At 43.9% G+C, this 24,307-nt stretch overlaps 1 protein-coding gene across 1 annotated transcript in view; it reads right to left on the reverse strand.

Moving 5' to 3' along the window:
- SPRYD7 (SPRY domain containing 7) overlaps positions 1-17,647 on the reverse strand; it is a 48,598-nt gene extending 30,951 nt beyond the window's left edge. The window contains exons 1-2 of the mRNA XM_073613172.1: positions 17,448-17,647; positions 3,607-3,723 (exon numbers count right to left, since the gene is read on the reverse strand). Of these exons, the coding sequence (XP_073469273.1) occupies positions 3,607-3,723; positions 17,448-17,550 (220 nt within the window). The 5' untranslated portion in view covers positions 17,551-17,647. The remainder of the gene's footprint in view (positions 1-3,606; positions 3,724-17,447) is intronic.
- Between the last annotated feature and the right edge of the window lie 6,660 nt (positions 17,648-24,307).

The following is a 24,307-nucleotide window of genomic DNA, read 5'->3' on the forward strand; positions in this document are numbered from 1 at the left end:
ATGCAGTCCTTCCAGATTATTCACTCACAGATGTGCCAAATTCACTAGTTGTACCTTATAGACATAACAAATTTGCATGCCCAGAAGTGTACCGAAGGCCTAGTACACACGAGCCGAATGTCGGGCGGCATCGGCCAGTTCAATGGAAACCGGATGACAATCTGCCCGTGTGTACTGAAGTGAGCAAGAAAAAGTAACCCCCTAAATGGGACTTTAACAGACCACCAACTCAATGACAAAAAATATCTTTTAAAAATATAAAGTAAAAAACATGTGCCATTAACACATTACAAGAATACATACAATGCATCACATGGAAGACAAGAAAAAACGTGCACAAATACAAGTACTCTCCAAGGGGTTGTGTGCCCTGAAGTCTGACGCGTTTCCAGTACTCAGATAACTTCATCAGGGACTGAGAGTTGGATGCATTTATAAAAATATTTATTCCACTGGAATGATTTCATGTTGAAGAAGCACTAGAGGTGAAAAAATCCAGTCAAGTATTGCAAGAGCGCCAAACTATAATGATGGACGAATTTTTTAAGTGCAATGCGTATACGGCATCAGAAAATGGAGGACGAGGTATATTGGACAAGCTGTCGGAGCCTGGAATATGGGCTTAGTGACAGACGGAGAAATGTCCAAGTGTCCCAAGGTAGGTGTAGCTTGGAGGCGTCCCAATTCGGTGTGTGGCGTGCTGTCTTTTTCTCAGTGCCTGCCAAACGCCACACCGAATTGGGACGCCTCCAAGCTACACCTACCTTGGGACACTTGGACATTTCTCTGTCACTGAGCCCATATTCCAGGCTCCAACGACAGCTTGTCCTATATACCTCGTCCTCCATTTTCTGATGCCGTATACGCATTGCACTTAAAAAATTCATCCATCATTATAGTTTGGCGCCCTTTCAATACTTGAATGGATTTATTCGCCTCTAGTGCTTCTTCAACATGGAATCATTCCAGTGGAATCAATATTTTTGTAAATACATCCAACTCTCAGCCCCTGATGAAGGTATCTGAATATTGAATACTAGAAATGCGTCAGGCTTCAGGGCACACAACCCCTTGGAAAGTACTTAGGATGATTTGTATTTGTGCACATTTTTTCTTGTCTTCCATGTGATGCATTGTATGTATTCTTGTTATGTGTTAATGGCACATGTTTTTTACTTTATATTATTAAAAGATATTTTTTATCAATGAGTTGGTGGTCTGTTAAAGTCCCATTTAGGGGGTTACTTTTTCTTGCTCAAATAGTAGGGATGGGACCACCATACTCCACACTTGACATGGTGGAAGTCTCTTTTTTCTGTGTTTACTTAAGTCAGCCCTAGGTCTGTCGAAGGGGCATAATCGAAAAATGGTCTGGCGATCGGCTCTCGATCAGCGCTCTTAGTCAATGGCTGAGAGCGCTGACCGGAGTGTTCCGACGAGGAAGCCGTCTCGCTGTCATAACACAATAGAACAGCAGGGAAGATCGTGTACCAATGTCAGGTAGTTAGTACAGCGGCTCCTCCTGAGCTGTCAGGTTATTTTTTGTTCCACCCTGCTTGGTTAAATTAAAAAAAAAAAAAAAAAAAAAAAAAAAGAAGAACTACTGTGTGTGAACTAGGCTTAAAGCTAGCCACACCAGCATAAATTTCTCTTGTTCAGCCCCCGGAACGAACGAGAGAAATCTAATAGATTCCTCCATCCACAATAAAACAGCTTGCTTAGAAGAATTTCCTCATCCGGCTGTCAGAATACATGAACAGTTAAGCAGCCCATAGATTATGCAATTTTCTTTCCTTCCACAATGGGTGGAAGGATAGAAAATTTCTTGATTCACCCATCAACAAAGTCAGTGTTGATGGGAGAATCCTTCCCAGAGTGCTATTGTGTTCTGCTGGTGGGAAGACCTGCTGTTCAGAACACAATGATCACTCCTGCCTGCTATAGCCGCCGGCAATGATCGCATGAAAAAACTCCAACAGGCTTATTGTCAATCAATGAATCAACTTCAGTACAACCGGCCTGCTCCTAGGATGGGTCAAATCTAGGCTGGTCCCTGCTGAACTGGCAGAAATCCAATCCATCTATTGCTGGCTTTATTAAACCTGACTGGAAGCAGTCGCTGTTTGGCAGACAATTGTCCACCTGGTATCTCCGACAAGCAATTTTTGTCAGGTAAGGCTGACAGGGCCATCCAAGGCTCAAATTTCAGCTGATTCAGAAGGAAGTATCAAATTCTAGCCACGTATGGCAGCTTTTAGGCATCACCAATCCCAGGCATTAAAAAGAGCTAGTTCATAGAAAAAAAAAAAGTCAATTACCTATTCCAGACCTTAAAGTGGAGTTCCACCCACTTTTACCACTCTTCAGCATCCCTCACTAAACTGTGCACTGTAAACAAATTGGATATTTTTTTTTTCTTTCTCAGCACCTACTGTATATCTGCTGTATTCATTTTTCACTTCCTCCTCCCTGGCCACGGCCCATCGCATCATTTCCTGTTTCCAATGCCTTCTGGGAAGGGGCGGCAACTTCCTCTGAAACTGCCGTTGCTATGGAAATCTGACCTGAAACCTATTACACTGCTTGTGCTGCACTGAGCATGTGCGAGATCTGCAGGGATGAGATCCAGGAAGAAATACAGTCTGGCTTCAGATGCCAACACTTAAGATGGCCACGGCCTGCTGTAAGTTTATAAAATAACAAACTACTGCTATAAACTAACAAAACAGACCTTAGTTTACAGACTAACTTTACTAGAATACATTAAGCTTGTGTATTATAGGGATATTTTTATTTAAAAAGTATAATTTCGGCCGGAACACCACTTTAAGTGTCATTATGAGACAAGCTGTTCTGTTTGAATGGAATCAGAAAACAGGTGGCAGTTGTTTGTGTGCTTAGACCAGCCACTCTCAACCAGGGTTCCTCTAGAGCAGGCATCTCCAAACTACGGCCCTCCAGCTGTTGCAGAACTACACGTCCCATGAGGCAATGTAAAACACTGACATTCACAGACATGACTAGGAATGATGGGAATTGTAGTTCCTGAACAACTGGAGGCCCATAGTCTGGAGACCCCTGCTCTAGGAGGTTCCCAGCCATTACGTCAGCTGTGGCTGACTGACCTCCCATCTGATGGGGGCTTGGACAGTTTTTGGTCCAACATCACTTGGCAGAGCCAGTTGCATGACCCCAATGAGCTTTTTATGCTGTCTGTAAGGGTGGCATTCTGATCACCACTACTGTATAATGGGAGCATATTTCCTACTGGCCACCAATGGATTGGCTTTAGCCGGAGTCCCCCGAGACCTGGAAATTGTTTGAAGGGTTCCTCTGCGACAAAGTTTTGAGTCTGTCATAGAAGGTCAACTGTTTCAAATTATTATCGACTACAATCCTCAGGGCAAAACCCAAAATGTTTTTTCCAGGTACACACACAGAGGTTAACACTGCTTCTACAAAAATGTTGAACTTTGTCAACTACTTATGAACTGATGTGAATAGACAAGCTTACAGTAAGCCCAAATATATTTTGTTATGCCTTCGATCCACCTGGGTTTACCACACAATTTCTAAGGTTACATTAGCCAACGAGTGTAAACCAACCTGTAGACTGGACTTTAAACTCAAAGTAACTCTTGTTCTGATGAAGAGGAGCATTGGCAAGGCAGGCACCAGTGCCACAGATTCTTCTGCCATTTTTAACAATTACAACATCCGTTCCTGCAAAGAGGGGAAGATGCATTAACTGTACATACCAGAAATGTTATTTGTTTTGTACTCCAACCAAAAATATTTTTTCCATTTTTATAAAACAATTATCCTTCACTTAAGTTTTAAGATGCATACAGATTGCTGGCACATGTTCTAATGCATCTATACCAAACTGGTTGAAAGGATCTGTACAGTGATTGGAATACATTGTGAAATGGATATAGAGGGTGTACAACTGAATGAAGAGGTGCATCCAATAAGTAGCATTCAACAGAGCAGAAAAGGAGGATACAACATGATAACTTGTATAAACTACCAGTCTTGGTCCACCAAGACAAAGATTTAGGCAAGTCAGGAATCCAGTTTTTTTAGTAAGATCCTAAATAGTTTTTCCTTAGAGTGGGAAACCAATCCCAAGTTAAGAACTATGGTCAGGTTTGTATTGTTGTTATCCTACTTTCCCATACCAGCAACAACGCTGTCACCAAAAAAAGGAAAGGAACCTCTATTAAAAACCTGACAAGGTTTGGATCCTGCCCTATTCTGTCCAATAATGTCCATAGCTGGGTTTACAATTCAATTTAAATAACCAGCTGCAGAGTATAGAACCCCTCAGGGCCGCTTCACTCTGGAAAGCAGGCGTTCCTTTGCAGTGTGGTTTTGCCTGCCTATTCATTTGAATGGGCTGCCAAATGCACAGAACTGTGCAAGCACTACTTTTTCAGCTCATACTGCACCAAACTGCAGTTCCATGTGTTATGGTGGCCGCAAACGCAGCATTTAGCGTACCATAAACAATTAATGGCACCCACGTGTCTTGCAAGGGCAGCGCCTTCACGTGTGGTGCTGAACACTCACACAGAATGTGCCTTTCCAGTGTGTAAAAATCCTCACAAAAAAAATTTAAAATAAATAGTTCCCTTTAATTGCATGTTAGTAATTATTACATCACATTAGTGAACAATACAGCATGCGTAGATGATTAAAGACTTACGTAAGCAGACATTTATAGCCATTTTATATGCCTAGTATAACATTTCCCAGAACTCTCCTGCACCTGGTGCTGTGCACAGCCTGCCATACAAGTGAATGGCAATATGCGGCTATACTAACACCAATACTTCTTCACATCAGCATTTACAAGCGTATTTCCTGAACATGAAACTCCCATATTAAAAAGGGAAATTTGTTGGACGTACATGCCCCTCTCTAAAGTATGTACTGAAAGGAGACTAAAATGTCAGGCTGATTGCATTCCTCAGCATTAGCAGTCATCAGCTGCCATGCTGGAATTGCCTTCCCTGGCTTTTCACATTTCTGTCAAGCTGCTATATCTCCTCCGTTATGTCCCTTTCACTGTACTGGTGCAATATACTGTCACCTCACACACCCCATGCTCCTCTCCAGCAACCAAATACTCCTATTCCAGTTACCTTTTCAGCCATATTTGAAATGCAGAGCATAGGTTTTATAAACGTGCCAATGCTGCAGCATTGAAGGCTTCACCCACCCAAAGTGACTGGGGGTAAAAATCTGCCCTGACCATGTGGTAAAGGTATAGAAACTGGCATGTCTATCTCCTGTTCATGACAGCTACATCTGCCCCAGTGTGAATAAATATTAAGTGGACCTTCACCCAGAAATAAAGTTGGCATCATTCTCATCCTTTTCCCAGCATGTTACACAATCACAGGTCTTCATCATTATGAGGACATTCGTTTTTTGTTTTTTTTTTTGCTCTGGCTCCCACATTCCTCACCAAAATAAGGAGTACATAGCATGCGGCTTCAGGAAGCTTCCCTGCACTCTACCAGCCTCACACTTCAGCATTAAAAAAAAAAAAAAAAATCTGCACTTTATGTGCAAGGAGCACAAAATTACGTGCCCTATTCACACTTGAGCGCAGCCTTCGGTTGAGCTGCAGTGCAGTTCGGAAGCCTGCAACATGTGCTTTTTTTCATCCTTTGCAGCTCTGCTTCTCCTGATATTTTTACGCACTGCAGCTGAGCTGTATAGGAATGAATGAAATGTCAAACTGAAATTTAAAGCGGAGCTCCACCCAAAAGGGGAAGCTCCTCTTGTCTGCTGCCTGCCACATTTGGCACCTTCTGGGGGGGGGGAGCAGGTACCTGATTTTGACAGGTACCCACTCCCACTTAAGCTTGCCGCAGAGCCGAAAGTTCAGCCCCTCCTCCTTCCCCCCACAACTGTCCTGAGAAAGCTCAGCACAAAGCGCACACCTGCAGTAATAAACTGGCTGAGAAGACGCATGGCTTCACTGCCAGTTTCCCTTAGCCAAGATGGCGGCGGCAGCACCCAGGAGGCAATTCAAGAATTGGCTGGGGTGAGGACAACACTGGATGCCGGACAGGCAAGTACCCTAATAGTAAAAGTCAGCAGCTGCTGAATTATTTTTTTTGGGGGGGGGACAACGACGACTCCTCTTTAAATAAATATCCCGGTCGTAGGGAACAAGAAAATGGTGCTCCGTTTTAAAGTGGTTCTAAAGGCAGAAGTTTTTTTTTTTAACCTAAACTGCATTCTAACGGAACTCCACATTTGGCACCTTTTGGGGGGGGGGGGGGCTGGGTTCACAGTTCCCTCCCCCTTCCCCCAGAGCCAGTTTTACCCAGTACTCTGCATAAACTGGTAACTTAGTTGTCTGTTTTCTGCATAATCACCTACAAAAAATAAATGAAGCACAAGGCACTGCTGGCCAGGCCCAAACCTTTGGAGTAGGAATGGTCAGGTTTATTTATCATCTGTATCCCATTTTGGAGAATTACCTTCCCTTCCTGTCCTGTAGCTAGAACAGGAAACAAGGAAATCTCTCCAAAAAAGGGAAGTGCTCTGTTTTCTTTACAACAAATGTCCCCATTCGAAAATTTCCCCCTTTATTCCCACTAAAAATCTTGAATTTTTCTTCATTTTCAGACCTGGTAACAATGGTCACCAGAACAAAACAGAGTACATTTCCCCTAGCAGAGACAGAAACAGCAATACAAACCTGACAGTGGTTCTAAACCCTCACCACTCACATCTAAAACTTAAAGAAAGTTGGCTTTAGATACACTTTAGTTAGGAATTGGTTTTAAATATTTGATTTGTTTTAAACATTTGTTGACAAAGTAATATGATCTTTTTTTTGGACAATATAACTAAGACGTCAGGTAACCAGGTGAGATCAATACAGCAGCCTCCTGTTTCCCATGAATCATTAATAATGTACAGGGATGAGGTGGCAATCAGTTAAAGTATAACTAAAGGCAAAACCTTTTTTTTTGTTAAGGTTCAGATAGCGTGGGGAGGGGTAACTTCTGTCAGGTTTTTATTGCTGTCTGTGTTCCCTTTAGAAAGATCTTCTCTCATTGTCTTAATCTCCCAATGGGGACACTTGTTCTTGTGACAACTAAGAGGGGATTTATCTCACACAGGAAACGTATCCTTTCACTTCCTGATCAACAAACAGGACAGGAAGTGAAAACACAGCTGGCAAAACAAAAAACTGACTGGGGCTGTAACACTCATCCCTACTCTATCCAAAATGGATTAAAAAAAAAAAAAAAAGCTAGTTTTAGATCTACTTTAAGAAAGATTGTAGATTATGACTAATGTATAGACACATTTAAAATTATTTGCTTTTACCCCTCTACACAATTCAATGTAAATGTACAGAAAACAGATGGCCAATGCATTTTAAGAGATCACAAATGTGCACTAGGCTGAATTCAGGCATCCATACACAGCCAGATCTTGTTCCAACACAAAAAATAACAAACATGTTATACTTACCTGCTGTGCGCAGTGGTTGTGCACAGAGCAGCCCAGATCCTCCTCTTCTCGGGTCCCTCTGTCTCTCCTGGCCCCTCCCTCCTGCTGAGTGCCCCCACAGCAAGCAGCTTGCTATGGGGGCACCCGACCCGGGTCACAGCTCCCTGCGTCCATTCAGACATGGAGCTGCGGCTTGGTCCCGCCCCCTCTCTCCTCATTGGCAGTGTGACTTTGACAGCAGCGCGGAGCCAATGGCTCCGCGCTGCTGTCTCAGCCAATGAGGAGGGGAGTCCTGGCCAGCCGAGACACCCCTGCAACATTGCTGGATCGAGATGGGCTCAGGTAAGTATTGGGGGGCAGCTGCATATAGGTTTTTTTCTTTGAATGCATTCAGATAAAAACATTCTGCCTTTACAACCACTAATTGTATAAAAAAAAAAAAAAAAGTTGTGATAAGCAGCCTGAGAACAGGATGTATTTTAAAATATTTACCAGCTTAAAGCTGAACTCCAGGCGTGGGTTGCCATTGTATTACCAGTGAAAGTACACAGATGCCATACCCGTGGGACCACTGTCAAAGCAGAGAAACACTGTAGTAGGCACTCCTCAGCACTGCCGCCACTCAGAGCAACCTATTTTCCCTCAATAAATGCAAGATGTTCTCTGATCAAACATGGTGGAGAGGAGGGGCGGTGACATCACAATCACCTCATTCAATAAAAAAAAAATAAAAAAATACACTTTGAATTTGGAAAACCCAGAACACAGCAACAATCATAGTATTGGCACTTACACAGCAGTCCCACGGGTGTGGCACGTATATACACTGGACCAATGTAACTGGGCAATAAAAGCTTTACTTGGAGTTCAGTTTTAACACCCATCTCCAGGTTGTGTGTTAGGGCCCATTCACATGAGCCCTCTGAAGAGCAATCTGTGGTGGATCAGTTTTCAGAGAGCATCCGACAGGTGGTGGAGGCAATAAGTCACCTCCTCACCGCCTGATTTAACCCCATAAATCTTGCACCACAATCACAAGAATTGCACATGGTTGCAAGGCGATTGTGGTGTGGCCCTATAGAACTGCATAAGTCGCATTCAGACGCCTGCCGAAAGTGACATGCTGCTTAACTTTTACTGCTGCCACAGCAACCGCCTGCTTTTACTGCCCCTTAGCCACGTGTATGAATGAAACCATACCGAAAATAGTTTGTCTGGGCCAAGCTAGCCCAAAAAAAAAAAAAGACCCTTCACCAAGAAATGTACCTGCTATTGATGCTGTATAAATCGTCGCATCAGCCAAATACAGAATTGTGATCTGGTAGCAGTACTGGGACTTCCATTATGCTGCCGGAAATAAATCAAGTCAGGCTGATTGCTGCTCAGCCACTCACAGGAAGCTTTGTATTTTTATGAAAGAAGGGTTCCTCTGATTGGCTGAGGTGGAGAGGCAGGTGGATGACATCTCAACCAGAGGAATCCTTGTATTCATTTGCAAAAATACATGGCTTCCTGTGAAAGGCTAAGTGCTGTTCAGCCAGACTTGATTTTTTTCAAGGAACAGGACAGGAAGTCTGCATACTGTATATAGTCGATGCTACATACATTTCATACAACATTGACAGTGATCCAAAACTTGAAATTACACTGGCCATAGAAGATTTTTTTTTTTTTTTTCAGCCAGCAGACAAAAAAAAAAAAAAAGAAAGACATATTCTGACAGCACAACTCTCCAGTGTCAGAATACAGTGATCAGTAGCTGTAGCTCCCGATCGACAAAAGATTTTTAGCATTTAACAGAAGTCTATCTAAAGCAGTGGTTCTCAACCCGGGGGTCGAATGACGATTTGCCAGGGGTCACCGAATTCTGGGCTGTTCCTGAAGCCCACGCTGCTCTCCCAGCCTTTTCGCAGCTGCCCAGCTGGGCTGTTCCTGGAGCCCACGGCCGCCCACTCAGCCTCTTCGCAAGCCGCCCATTCAGTTCACGTCAGGGCTGGGGGGCAGAGACTAGAGGTCAGCTGAATGGTGGGGAATGTGAAGTGGGAGGGGCTGGAGGAGACCGTATCTTCTGATTTCGGCATAGGAGTCACTGCTACGAGACACCACAAAGTCGGAGACACAGTGAGTAACACTACCTGTGATTATAGTTGCCATTAAAAGTCCCCACTACAGTTCTCAGATCAGCAGATGACCTACATTAAGAGCACCCAAGTTGGCTGATCAGAACTCCCCCCAGCACTGCTATTCATCCCATTCCCCCCACCAAGGAGTAAGAGAAGGCATAAAGATACACTCACTGCGTCTCCGACTTTGTGGTGTCTTGTAGCAGTGACACCTATGCTGAAATTAGAAGATACGGTCTCCTCCAGCCCCTCCCACTTCACATTCCCCACCAATCAGCTGACCTCTAGTCTCTGCCCCCCAGCCATGACGTGAACTGAATGGGCGGCTTGCGAAGAAGCTGAGTGGACGGCCGTGGGCTCCAGGAACAGCCCAGCTGGGCTGCCGCGAAAAGGCTGGGAGAGCGGTGCGGGCTTCAGAACAGCCCAGAATTCAGTGACCCCTGGCAAATCGTCATTCGACCCCCGGGTTGAGAACCACTGCTTTAGATAGACTTCTGTTAAATGGGATTATCTAAAAATCTTTTGTCGATCGGCGGCTACAGCTACTGATCACTGTATTCTGACACTGGAGAGTTGTGCTGTCAGAATATGTCTTTTTTTTTTTGTCTGCTGGCTGAAAAAAATAAAAATAAAAAAAATCTTCTATGGCCAGCGTAATTTCAAGTTTTGGGTCACTATCAACGCTGTATGAAATGTATGTAGCATCGACTATATACAGTATACAGACTTCCTGTCCTGTTCCTTGAAAAAAAAAATCAAGTCTGGCTGAACAGCACTTAGCCTTTCACAGGAAGCCATGTATTTTTGCAAATGAATACAAGGATTTCTCTGGTTGAGATGTCATCCACCTGCCTCTCCACCTCAGCCAATCAGAGCAAGCCTTCTTTCATAAAAATACAAAGCTTCCTGCGAGTGGCTGAGCAGCACTCAGCCTGACTTGATTTATTTCTGGCAGCATAATGGAAGTACTGCTACCAGATCACAATTCTGTATATGGCAGATGCAACGATTTATACAGCATCAATAGCGCTAAATGTCCGTGGGTTAGGGGCACAAATTACTTGTCTTGCCTTGGGTTGCCGACAATCCACGTTTCGAAAATCATTTTACTGTTAGGGGTCCCCACAACCTGGGAAATTTTATCAAGGGGTCACGGCACTAGAAAAGTTGAGAACCATTGATCTAAAAAGAGTGACTTCTGTTGAACAGGGACAGCCACACATCAAAAAGTCAGTCGCCCCTGCTGAACCAGACAAACTTTAATCATCTGTGGCCAGCTTTAGGACAACCAAACACACAGATTTTCTTGTTCAGCCTGAACAAGGGACATCTAATAGATTCTAATAAGAATCTCCACTGCCAGCTATTGTATTCAGACAGCTGCAGTGCCCGTGGCCATTAGAATACCCAATCAGTGACTGCATCGGATTATTTGCAGTCACTGCTCAGCTGATAATATTCCACTCAGCTCAATCGATTTTTCGACTGAAGTTTCTTGAGTCAGGTGGTATCAGAAGAGCTCCCCACAGCTTGGACCTTGGCAAATTCAGCAGCAATTGGCCAAAATTCAAGCCATGTATTGCCATCTTTAGCGGACACATAATATTTGAGATTCACTGCCCAAAACGTCCCAACTCAATGCAATCCAGATGTAAAGCCAGCCACACTTACTACAATCTTAAAGTAAAATATCTCTTATGTTCACAATACATGCTACTGCATAACATCCCCATGACTAAGCTCTGAGGGGCGGAGTAAAACACGTTGGGGGCGTGGCCTGGTGGGAGATCAAGCTGAGGTTGTGTCTCCCATAACCATCACAGGACACCATGGATGTGCGGCATCAGGGGAGGTCTTTCCTCTCTTCCTTCTAGTGACTATAGGAGCTGCAGCCCTTGCTGGCACTCCTGCAGTGGAGGTGGCATCACCCACACTACTCCCTATAGTGATCGAGCCTGAGCGGCACACTAAAAGATTGTGGATCACACAGCATAACTGTTACTAGATCCAAAAGGAGAATGTAAAATCAAATTGTAATTTGTATGAGGAGCTTTAGACTGACCAACAACTACAGTATATAATGCAAAAGGACGGCCCAACTGGACATCCACTGAATGGATGGTTTAGGAAAGCCCCCGATACCACACAGTTTGCTGGTAAACGTAAAATAGATTGTATAGATATTTACAACCAGATTGTAATGTGAGCAGCTTTACATTTCCTAAATAACAATTAATCAGATCATTCAATGGCTGCAACCTGTATTATGGCATTCCCGGTGGTACAATCAGAATCTGTGATAAGATACTATTACTGCCAAGCGTAGGTTAAGGGAAAAAAAAGTGTTTTTCAGTCTTGGATAGAATAGGGAATGAATGAGAACCCCTGTCCGGTTTTTACTGCTATTTGGGGCTCTGTTAGAGAGATTTGTCCTTACTTCCTATCCACATTTTACTAGACATGGAGTGGGGGGAACTCTCCAACAGCAACACAGACAGAAATGAAAAACGTTTTCTTTAGGTAGGTGGGGAAAGGTTAAAAGCCCCCCACTGTCACAGATTTCCCACACTTCCTGAATGGTGAAGCCATTGTCAACAGAACAACAAGTGAGGAAAAATCTGCATGGCAGACATACATTGGAAGACTGTGATAGACGGCCTTTGAAAGACAGTCAGAGGCGGCAGATGCAACAAGAGACTGACAGACGACCTGTTACATGAGACTACTGTGATTAGAGCCCATTTAGAAATCAATTCTTTGAAATACTCCCTACAACAACCTTAAAGTGGTTGTAAACCCTTTACAACCATTTTATATTACAGGCAAGCCTATAATTAGGCTTACCTGTAGGTACACTGGATATCTCCTAAACCTACACGGTTTAGGAGATATCCCTGTATTTGCATGTGCTGACGTCATCGGCACATGCGCAGTTAAGCAAACTGAAGCAATGGCACATACGTGCCGTTGCTTCAGTTAGACTGTGCCATTACTGGCGGGAGTGGCATCATCGCTGTTCTGGCCAATCACAGCACCAGAGCCGCAATACCTGGAAGTAACCCCCGGGAGAGATGTCGGCCGCCAGAGCGGTGAACGAGGACCTCTGCGGGGGCTTCGATCTCAGGTAAGTAATTCATAATGAGCTAGTATGCTATGCTTAGGATTTGAAGGGAAAGATTTTTTCCTGCAAGGTGAATCAGTGTGAAAGTTCCCTAAGAAGAAACACTTTTTTTTTTCTCTCAGATGGTGCAATGTCCTCATATATACACTGATCAGCCACAACATTATGACCACCCACCATAATTTATTGAGGTATGGATGTCACTAGACCTCTGAAGGTATGCTGTGGTATCTGGCACCAAGCTGTCTGTAGCAGATCCTTTAAGTCCTGAAGGTTGTAAGGTTGGGTCTCCATGGATTGGACTTGTTTTTCCAGGACATCCCATAGATACTCAACTGGATTGAGATCTGGAGAGTTTGGAGGTCAAATCAACACCTAAAACATGGCACATTGGGTGGCACAGTGGTGTAGTGGGTAGCACTTTCGCCTAGCAGTAAGAAGAGTCGCTGGTTTGAATCCCAACCACGACACTACCTGCCTGGAGTTTTCATGTTCTCCCTGTGCCTGTGTGGGTTTCCTCCGGGTACTCCGGTTTCCTCCCACACTCTAAAGACATGCTGGTAGGTTAACTGGATCCTGTCTAAATTGTCCCTAGTATGTATGAATGTGAGTTAGGGACCTTAGATTGTAAGCTCCTTGAGGGTAGGGACTGATGTGAATGTACAATGTATATGTAAAGCGCTGCGTAAATTGACAGCGCTATATAAGTAACTGAAATAAAAATAATAGTAACTCGTTGTGCTCCTCAAGCCATTCTTGAACCATTTTTGCAGTGTGCCTGGGCTCATGAGCCCGCTAAATGATGCCACTACCATCAGGGAATACTGTTTCCATGAAGGAGTGTATTTGGTGGGCAGCAATGTTTACGTAGGTGGTACGTGTCAAAGTAACAGCCACATGAATGACAGGACCCAAGGTTTCCCAGCCGGACATTACCCAAATCAGCACACTGCCTCCCACAGCTTGCCATCTTTCCATACTGCATCCTGGTCCCATCTCCTCCCCAGGTAAGTGAAGCACACACATCGCCATCCACATTATGTAAAAGAAAATGTGATTTATCAGACCAGGCCATCTTCTTCTATTGCTCTGTGGTCCGGTTCTAAAGCTTAACTGCCCATTGTAGGTGCTCCTGGCTGTGGACACTGGTCAGTATGGGCACCTTGAACAGTCTGCAGCTACACAGCCCCATACACAACAAACTGCGATGTCCTTTCTTTTCTGTTTTCAACACATTAACTTCATAGACAACACGCATCTTGCTGCCCAAAATATCCCACCCACTTTCAGATGCCATTGTAATGAGATAATGAGCGTTATTCACTTTACCCATTAGTGGTCATAAAATTATGGCTGATGATTGGTGTATGTGTTTATGAACATCTAGCCCTACCTTTGACTGTCAGATGGGTAGATCGTAAACGTCAAAGTCAGGGGCAGCTACACATGAATACGTTGTTTGTTAAAAGCATTACATATCGCCGCACATGCCGGGATGAAAGGAATATTTCTATCACCAGAGCTCCTGCATAACTCCAAACTGATGACCTGTAGGGACTTTTAAAGCATCCTCTATGCAAAAAAATAGAATACTGAACTCTGTCAGCGTTTCACGGGCGCACACAACTTTAAAGGATAAGTCCAGCCTAACACTAAAAACCCTGCATCTACAGACATCCACGATCTAACACTAACCTATCTAGCCCTGTAAAAAAGAAATCTGTATACATACCTTTTCTGAAGCTGCTCCGGACCCATGCTAAGCTGTCAGCGGTGGCTTCGCTGCGGAGGCGGGTGCGGAGGAAGCAGCTGACAATGGAAGCCCCATAGTAAGTCTATAGGTGATGTCACTCCCCATTCATTTCACAGCCGTTGTCAGCTGTGTCCTCTGCAGAGCTTCCGCTGCTGGAGATCGGGTCGGATCGGCTTCAAAAAAGGTGTGTATACCGATTTCTTCTTTACAGGGTTAGATAGGTTAGTGTTAGATCGTCGATGTCTATAGATGTAGCGATTTTAGTGTTAAGGTGGACTTCCACTTTAAGGCTTGACATGTTGGGTCTAGTTACTTGGCTCAGCCTCATCTTTTCTATTTGTGTGTACCAAAATTAACTTCTGTATTTTTTTTTTTTTTTTACTGAAATTTTGATTTCCCTAAACCTGTGTGCTATGGTGTAAATAATTGGAACTGCCACCATTTTATTCACCAGGTACTCTGCTTTCAGAAACAATATCATGTTTTGGGGTTTGGACTTTGAGTGGAGATTTCTGAATGATGCCTACAAACATCATCCAGATATCTTTCTTCAGCCGGCGATTCCCTACATTGTAAGTGACAGCTTACCGGTGTTCTGCCAAGAAAGTTCCCCTCGGCGGATAAGGACCCCCCTCTACTGCGCAGGCGCAGCACTTGCGCAGTAGGAGCCGGCGGAAATAGCCAAAAATAATAGAAATCAGCTGTACACGGCGCCTGTAAGAGGGCCCCTCGCGGGCTCGCCACTCTTCGGGCGCGGCCTCGCTTCGCTCTGCACTTTTTTATTCTCCCTCTGGGTCCACTTGGATGGTGGGGCTTCAACCTGGACCCAGGGCGCAGGCGCCATGTACAGCTGATTGAAGTTTTTTAGCTTCGGCTATTTTCGGCAGCTCCTAGTCGTTCGTGCTGCGCCTGCGCAGTACAGGGGGGTCCTTATCCACCGGGGGAACTTTCTCAGCAAGACACCAGCTGTTTAGCCACTTGATTGCTTTTACAGGCGGCAGGAGGGGACATCCCCCCCTACCCTAAGGTGCTTCTTCTGTCTCTCCCGTGCTATTGGAAAGCCAGAGAATGAATCCGCTGATAGCGGTGGTTTACCATAGAGCCACCTCTATGACCCTCGGATGCAAATAGCAACGTCATGACATCACTTCCATCTCTGGCAAACGTAAACCCTGCCATTTTTTTTTTAGGCTTGAAAGCCTGAGATCGATTTTTTTTTTTTACCTCGGGCTTTCCAGCATAGATGAGAGATGTGAGGACTTATAGACCACAGATCTCACTATAATGAGGACCTGTCATGTCCTATTTCTATTACAAGGGATGTTTCTATTCTAAGTGATCATTAGAAAAAAAAAAAAAAAAAAAACTATAAATCACAAGAATTTTTTTTTTTTTTTAAAGCTCCCCCATCCCCTTATGTTTGCATGCAGAAGCAAACGCATACGTAGCTCATGCCAGCATATGTAAACAGCGTTTAAGCCAAACATGTGAGGTATCGCTGCGATTGTTAGAGCGAGAGCAATGATTCTTGCACTAGACCTCCTCTAACTCTAAACCGGTAACCTGTAAAACATTTTAAGCAGGGTGGATTTGATTTAAATCACAATTTAGGAGGTAAATATAATTTTAAATCACTAGTAAAAAGGCTTGATTTAAATCATAATTTTTAAAGAGTAACTGTCATCTCTGTCCCACAGAGGCTCCTCCTCTGACCCCCTGTTGACTCACCGACAGTTCCATTCACTTTAATGGGACGGCTGGTGATGTGGCAGTGACACAACAAGGTGAGGGATGTGGCGGCAGCAGGTGAGTGGATGCCCACTAACAGGCACTGCCATGATGGATCTGGAATGACAGGTGCTCTTTAAATGTAAGGACTCATTCTTGCTGGTAGTTAGAATCTTTAATATTTGCAAACAAAATGAAGGTTTCCTATTTAGAATAATAAGCTGTCAGGTTAGTAAAACAGCGTTATCAGAACCAATTCAATCATACAGTTTGTAGTGTACATAGATTTGCAAAACAATGGGATAAAGGAATATTCCTGAACTTTGTTTTATCTTATGGTTACAGCGAAATTGTGTGAATTCATCAATGCCGTGCATGTTGTTATCTCAGCCTGCATTCATTAAATGAGTTTACTAAAAATGTAAATATTGCAGAATATACAGCCTCATGCTACATTACTAAGCTCCATTTCATGCTGAACTAAATTATTAATGTATCTTAAATAGAAAACTATCTTTAGATAGATTTTCACTCCAAAAAGCATTTTATTAAAATAAATTTGTCAAAACCCCCCAAAAAAAAAATCTGATTTAATTTTTTTTTTTTTATTTAAAATCATTGATTTTTATCCACCCTGGACATGGCATAGATCGCCACGGATACTGCGGCAATCTTTCGCCGGAAGTGGGAGCAAATACCTGGATTAGACAGGTATCTGCTCCCCCTGAAAAAGGTGCCAAATGTGACACCGGAGGGGGAGGAATCCAGACAGCGGAAGTTCCATTTTTTGGTGGAACTCCGTGTATTTTTTTTTTCCCCAAACAAAAACTGCGTTTCAAAAATTGCTACGCAAATACCGTGTGACATAAAAAAAAAAATGCAACAACTGTCATTTTATTCTCTAGGTTCTCTGCTTAAAATAAAAATTATAGAATGTTCGGGAGTTCTGAGTAATTTTCTAGCAAAAAAAAAAAAGATGATTTTTACATGTAGGAGGAATGCCAGAATTGGCTTGGGGCTTGGGTGGTTAAGCATGTGCAAAAAAAAAAAAAAAAAACCACACAAACGCAGCTCTGGCAGCGAAAGGGTTAAATCAGTGGGGGGGGGGGGGGGCATAGACACATAGACACACACAACTATGCAGGGGGCCATAGACACACACTATGTAGGAGATGACACGGAGAGTCCATAGAGGAGAAGGAAGCTGCCACCCTGCCCGCCGCCCCCCCAGTCTCACCCATGTGTTGTGTATCCAGCTGTACAGCCGGCATCTCCTTGAGCGGAATGTGCCCGGAGCCGCCATCCCCGCACCACCTGAAGCAGCACAGCACACACGACATAGCGACTGAATACTAGAGAGTGCTGAGCCGTCCGGGATACACCTTACCACCGACACCGCGACACAGAGCGTCACAAAGCGACGCCGCTGATACATGCAGTGCCAACAGCGACCCCTTATGGACGGGAAGAGCACGGCAGCCCGAACAGCAGTATAGCTGGCTCTATTCATTTCCATTGGGCTCGTCCACACCATAGTGGAGCGGTGGAGATCTGAATGTGTGAGGGCACATAACTCCCTGTTGTCACCAAAGGGCCTCATCGTGCACACTGGACATTTTAGGGACATGGTTGCCTCCCAACATTTTGAGATGGGAATGAGGGATACCTACTAGCAAATGTATGTAGGCATAGGACACACCCCCTGCCACACCCCCTTAAAAGGAGAATCAACTCAAAAAAAAAGGTTAATTAAATCCACAAGTGTTTTTTTTTTACCACTGCTATTCCTTTATATTGGCTTTTAAAGTGGAGTTCCACCCACTTTTACAACTCTTCAGCATCCCTCACTAAACTGTGCACTGTAAACAAATTGGATATTTTTTTATTTTTTTTCTCAGCACCTACTGTATATCTGCTGTATTCATTTTTCACTTCCTCCTCCCTGGCCGCGGCCCATCGCATCATTTCCTGTTTGCAATGCCTTCTGGGAAGGGGCGGCAACTTCCTCTGAAACTGCCGTTGCTATGGAAACCTGACCTGAAACCTGTTACACTGTTTGTGCTGCACTGAGCATGTGCAAGATCTGCAAGGATGAGATCCAGGAAGAAATACAGTCTGGCTTCAGATGCCCACACTTACTATGTCCACGGCCTGCTGTAAGTTTATAAAATAACAAACTACTGCTATAAACTAACAAAACAGACCTTGGTTTACAGACTAACTTTACTAGAATACATTAAGCTTGTGTATTATAGGGGTATTTTTATTTAAAAAGTATAATTTCGGCCGGAACACCACTTTAAAATGTACAAATGCAGCAATTTAGAAATCAGATGAAAGGTTTAGCACTGGGAAACACTTTTTGAAAGATAAAAAGTGCATTTTATATACAACTATATAGATCAGACCAAAATGAGGGGGGAAGAGGGACAGAGGGACAATGCTCCAAATCAGGGACAGTTGGGAGCTATGTGGTTGTTACCATTGGTTCACACTTGTGTGGGTTTGCGGCCTATTCATTTGCGGCTGAGTCTGCGTTTCCCATGAAAAATTTTTTTTTTTTTTGCGGCTCTGGGACAGCTTTGCTCTAAAGGCAGCGGTTCTCAACCTTCCGTGACCCCTTGATAAAATTTCCCAAGTTGTGGGGACTGGGGACCCCTAACAGTAAAACTATTTCCGTTGCTCCTTCATTGCTATAATTTTACGACTGTTATGAATCGAAATATAAACATCCAGGGCTTTTTTTCAGGGGCAACTTGGTGGAACTCAGTTCCACCACCTCTGGCTCAGACCCTTGGGGGGGCCTGCTCACCACAATCACTTGTAAACACAGAAGTCCGGTTTCTGCGTTTACAAGTGACAGCTCTGCACTCTGTATGTAACCCCCCTGAACTCTGCACTCTGTATGTAATGCAATCCTGGTATTTAATGCCCCTTTAAGACCCTCCTACTGTTCCCGAAATTTGACTGACCACACCCACTATTTGATGTGATTTGAAGGGTGTGTGTGGAGGAGGGCTTTTGGGGGGTTGTGGTTGAGTTCCAGCACCTATTGTTTGAGAAAAAAAGCCCTGTAAACATCTGATATGCAGGAGCCATCATTGTGCAATATTCCAAAAAAGATTATTTATTTAGCTTAAAACATGAACAGATATACACTCACATGATAGGGTGTTGTTAGGCCGGAACTAAGTCTATCCAGTAATCAGACTTACAGTTGGTATACACTGCTCCGTGCTTGGAAACCAGCGTGCGTTCCAAGCCTCATTTTCGGTGCAGGTCAGGGGCCGGATGTGACGTCTGCGTTGCTCCACTAGCCTCAACGCTTCCTGATGACACATATTTCATGCGAAACACGTTGAGGCTAGTGGAATGATGCTGACAACATCCTATCATGTGAGTGTACATCTGTTCATGTTTTAAGCAAAATAAATGATCTTTTTTGGAATATTGCGCAATGATAGCTCTTTATCTTACATGAGTATATGGGTGGAGAATACATACCGCTGAACCTGCTGAGGCATCTTTGGAGTAACCAGGACAAATGATTGAAAGACCCATGTTCTGATCAGGCCCTTATTATACTGTATTGTGGTGAGTGCACAATTCAGAAGGTGGTGGCACATCATGGGTGTTTGAGTGCTATACAATCTATTGATTGATTGGGCCGGTGATACACAGTACTAATATGTTTTTATTAATTTGTCTCTGACTTACCAGTTACTCAGGTGTTCCATCAGAATCAGCAACCCATCTAATGTGGAAAGGGAAGTGACGTTCAGTCGCCGCCATCTTGGTACACTCGTCCGCAGTAAGGCTACAGTTAGAAGTCAGCAAGCGGACATCTTTTTACACCCACCGAAATCTTGCATTTTACTCTTATTTTTATCAGTAAACTGAGCTTATATACTATATAAGCCTTATATAGTATATAAGCTCAGTTTACTGGTAAAAATAAGTGTAAAATGCAAGACTTTGGTGGGTGTAAAAAGATGTCCGCTTGCCGACATCTAACTTACATATACTATACTTGGCTAGTTCCGCTCACAGTCACATGCCTAGTCCCACCCTATGATGGACATAACACAGGGACTGGGCCTGACTGTGAGCGGAGATAGCCGAGTACACCCGGCTAGGTATGTATATCGGCAGCGATCAGCTCCGCTCACAGTCCCGCCCAGTCCCGCCATTGGACCTGTGTTATGTCCATCATAGGGCGGGACTGCGAGAGGAGCCAAGAAAAGCCGTCAGGAGCCGAGATACACAGGACCGGCTCTGTGTATCTCGACGGCGCCATATTTAAACTGCAGTGACACAGACAAGTCACTGCAGTTTAACTGCAGCCTGGGCAAGGCTGCAAATGACACGGACAAGGCTTCAGATGGACACTGATAAGGCTGCAGATGGAGGCTGCAAGGCTGCAAATGACACTGACAAGGCTGCAAGGCTGCAAATGACACTGACAAGGCTGCAAGGCTGCAGATGACACTGGCAAGGCTGCAAATGACACTGGCAAGGCTGCAATGTCACTGGGCAAGGCTGCAAATGACACTGGACAAACAGATGGATGCTGTGCAAAGCTGCATTGATGAGCATTTAAATGTAAGTTTTTTACCTTAAATAGTTTTTTTCCTTAAAATTCCTTAAACTCTTATCTTGAGGTTTGCTGATTGGTTATTGGCAGTTACGTAGTGCCTCGTTTACTGCTATTGAGAAAACCTGTCTGCATTAGACAGTGATGTAATCACGAACAAACGGTATCAGAGTGGCGTGCTTAAAAGAAAACGAAAGGTTTAAAGTAATGTATAGAAGGCAGGGCCTGAAAGTGACTCAAGCCCAGGGGCCCCCACCACCCTAAGTCCTGCCCTGACCCCATTAATTTGTTCAGATCTTCTTGCAAGGTTTCCACATCCTGCGGAAAAGGTATTGCCCTGCTTAGCTTAGTATCGTCCACAAATACAGAGATTGAACTGTTTACCCATCCTCCAGGTCGTTTTTGAACAAATTAAATAGGGTTGGACCATTCCACGTACTCCCCATTTATCACCACCCTTTAAACTCGCCCTTGTAGCCAGTTTTCAATCCATGTACTCACCCTATGGTCCATGCCAACGGACCTTATTTTGTACAGTAAACGTTTATGGGGAACTGTGTCAAATGCTTTTGTAAAATCCAGATACACCACGTCTACGGGCCTTCCTTTATCTAGATGGTAACTCACCTCCTCATAGAAGGTTAGTAGATTGGTTTGGCAAGAACGATTATTCATGAATCCATGCTGATTACTGCTAATGATATCGTTCTCATTATTACAATCTTGTATATAGTCCCTTATCATCCCCTCCAAGAGTTTACATACTATTGATGTTAGGCTAACTGGTCTGTAATTAACAGGGATGTATTTTGGGCCCTTTTTAAATATTGGTGCTACATTGGCTTTTCTCCAATCAGCTGGTACCATTCCAGTCAGTAGACTGTCAGTAAAAATTAGGAACAATGGTCTGGCAATTACTTGCCTGAGTTCCCTAATTACCCTCGGATGCAAGCCATCTGGTCCTGGTGATTTATTAATGTTAAGTTTTCCAAGTCTAATTCTAATTCTGTCCTCTGTTAACCATGGAGGTGCTTCCTGTGATGTGTCATGAGGATAAACACTGCAGTTTTGATTACTGAAGCCCCCCAATTCCCTCGTGAAAACTGAGGAGAATAATAAATTCAATACCTTCGCCATCTCCCTATCATTTGTAACCAGATGTCCTTCCTCATTCTTTATGGGGCCAATATGGTCTGTCCTCCCTTTTTTACTGTTTACATACTTAAAGAATTTCTTGGGATTTTTTTTGCTCTCTGTCAGGGCTGGGCTCAGCCTTCCTTCTCAAAGTTGGCTGCTCAGCTGTTGGCTAATTGCCAGCTCCTATCTCTCCACAGTGACTCACCTGTTGATGATATCCTGCTCTTCAGTCTTGCCTACATAAGCCGTCCAGTCCAGATGATCTCTGCCTTCGCCTTGGTCACATCTCTAGAGACGCTCTCCTGTCTTCCTGTTAAAGACATGCTTGGCTGACATTCCTTCTGGCTCCAGATCCTGCTTGTTGTTCTACTACGCTGTTCTCTGGCTCCCTGATGTTTTGGCTTGTCTGACTATCCGTTCCGGTTCCTTAACTCTGGCTACGTTTTGACTATGTTTACTCTGTTTACCTTTTTTTATTACTATTATTAAACAAGTGTGATTTAACTGTACTTCTTTCTCAGTCTGATTCATGGTTTCTGACACTCTCCTCCGCTATTTGTCTTTCGTGTTCTATCTTAGCCACCCTAATTGCACCCTTACATTTCTTGTTGCATTCTTAACAAAGTCTGAATGCTGATGATGATCCCTCAACCACTTATTTTTTTGAAGGCCTTCTCCTTTGCTTTTATGTGCATTTTTACATTGGAGTTAAGCCTTCCAGGATTTTTGTTCGCTCTTTTAAATGTATTGCCCAATGAGATGCACTGGCTAGTGCCCTTATTTAATATGCTCTTAAAGCAAACCCATCTCTCCTCCGTGTTCTTTGTTCCTAAGGTTTGTTCCCAAGACTTTATCCCAATTCATGCCTTCTAGCATTTATGCCTTCTAAAAAAATGTAGCAGTATACAACCTCTTTAACCACTTGCGGATCGCCCACCGTACATTTACTGCGGCAGGGCGGCCGCTCTGTGCCAGATCACGTACCTAGTACGTGATCTGACACTACCTGGGTCTCAGACATGTGTGCATTGCCACAGGCGACTCACTCCCGCTCACACACAGCGGGAGCCCAGCGGTGGGTACCATGGACTCAATGTCTGCCGGTACCCACCGATTAGACAGTGCACAGGCAGAACGGCAATCTGCCTATGTAAACAAGGCAGATTGCTGTTCTGTCAGAAGGAATGGCATTGATCCTGTGTCCCTGCAAAGCAGGGACATGGGACATGGATCAATGCCTTCCCCTAGTCAAAAGACCTCCCCCACAGTGAGAAAGCACTGGCTAGGCACACAGTTAACCCTCTGAACGCCCTGATGTTAACCCCTTCCCAGCCAGTGTCATTAGTACAGTGACAGTGCATATTTTTAGCACTGATCATTGTGTTGGTGTCACTGGTCCCCAAAATGTGTCAAAATGTCAGTTAGGTGTCCAATTTGTCCGCCGCAATATCGCAATCTCGTGGCAAATCCACAGCAGAGACCACTTTTATCTATCCACTCACTGAAGAAGAAGATACCGGGGTTATGGTAGGTAACTGCTGCTATAACAATATCCCTCTTCAAAGTGCCGACGTATATCGTCGTGAGCTGGTCCAGAAGTGGTTGAAACTTTAACATTATTTTTCTTTTTTTACTATTTTTTTTTTTTTTTTGCATACTTTCATCAGGGTACTTCGGTGTCACCTTAGTGACACTGTACTACTCTGGGCGGTGATCAGGGATTTTTTTTTTTTATACTGTTATTGCTTATAACAGTGATGAACACTGTTATAAGCAATAGTAAACTGTCATTAATGGAAAGTCATGCTTGCTGTTGACATGCTGTGATTGGTTACAGCTAATAACATGTGTGCTGTGTTTAGCCCAGGTGCCATGTGATAGCTGTGGGCAATCACAGCATCACAATACAGTCATGAATGAAAGCCATTTGTGACTGTTTTGTGAACATTGTAATCATGTGATCAATATTTCCAACCAAAGCAATCACACGATACCTCGGCCGTGTACTAAGCGACGTGATCCACAGTTATCATGGAATCAGGCTGCTGCATGCTCCAGGCATGTGCTACATTGGCATACCAGTACATCGCCTAGCATGGCTGTGCCACCTGTCTACAGTAAGTGTACTGTGGGTGAGCGGCAAGCAGGTAATGACAAAGTGTGTAACTTTGTGCTTGTGCTTTGTGTTTATGCTATGTATATTGCTCTTGTATTGCCCATGATAATGGTGGTACTTCTGCACCTCTTTAGAGGAACATTTTATGGCTCAGCATACCTCTGATGTTCAGAATTCACTCGATTAAATTTATTAAATTATTATGTGCAGGCCACCAAAAGAACAGTGTAAATAGTATTAGATGGTATGT

The sequence above is a fragment of the Aquarana catesbeiana genome, linkage group LG02 (assembly GCF_042186555.1).
Source record: "Aquarana catesbeiana isolate 2022-GZ linkage group LG02, ASM4218655v1, whole genome shotgun sequence".
NCBI classification, from domain to species: Eukaryota; Metazoa; Chordata; class Amphibia; order Anura; family Ranidae; genus Aquarana; species Aquarana catesbeiana.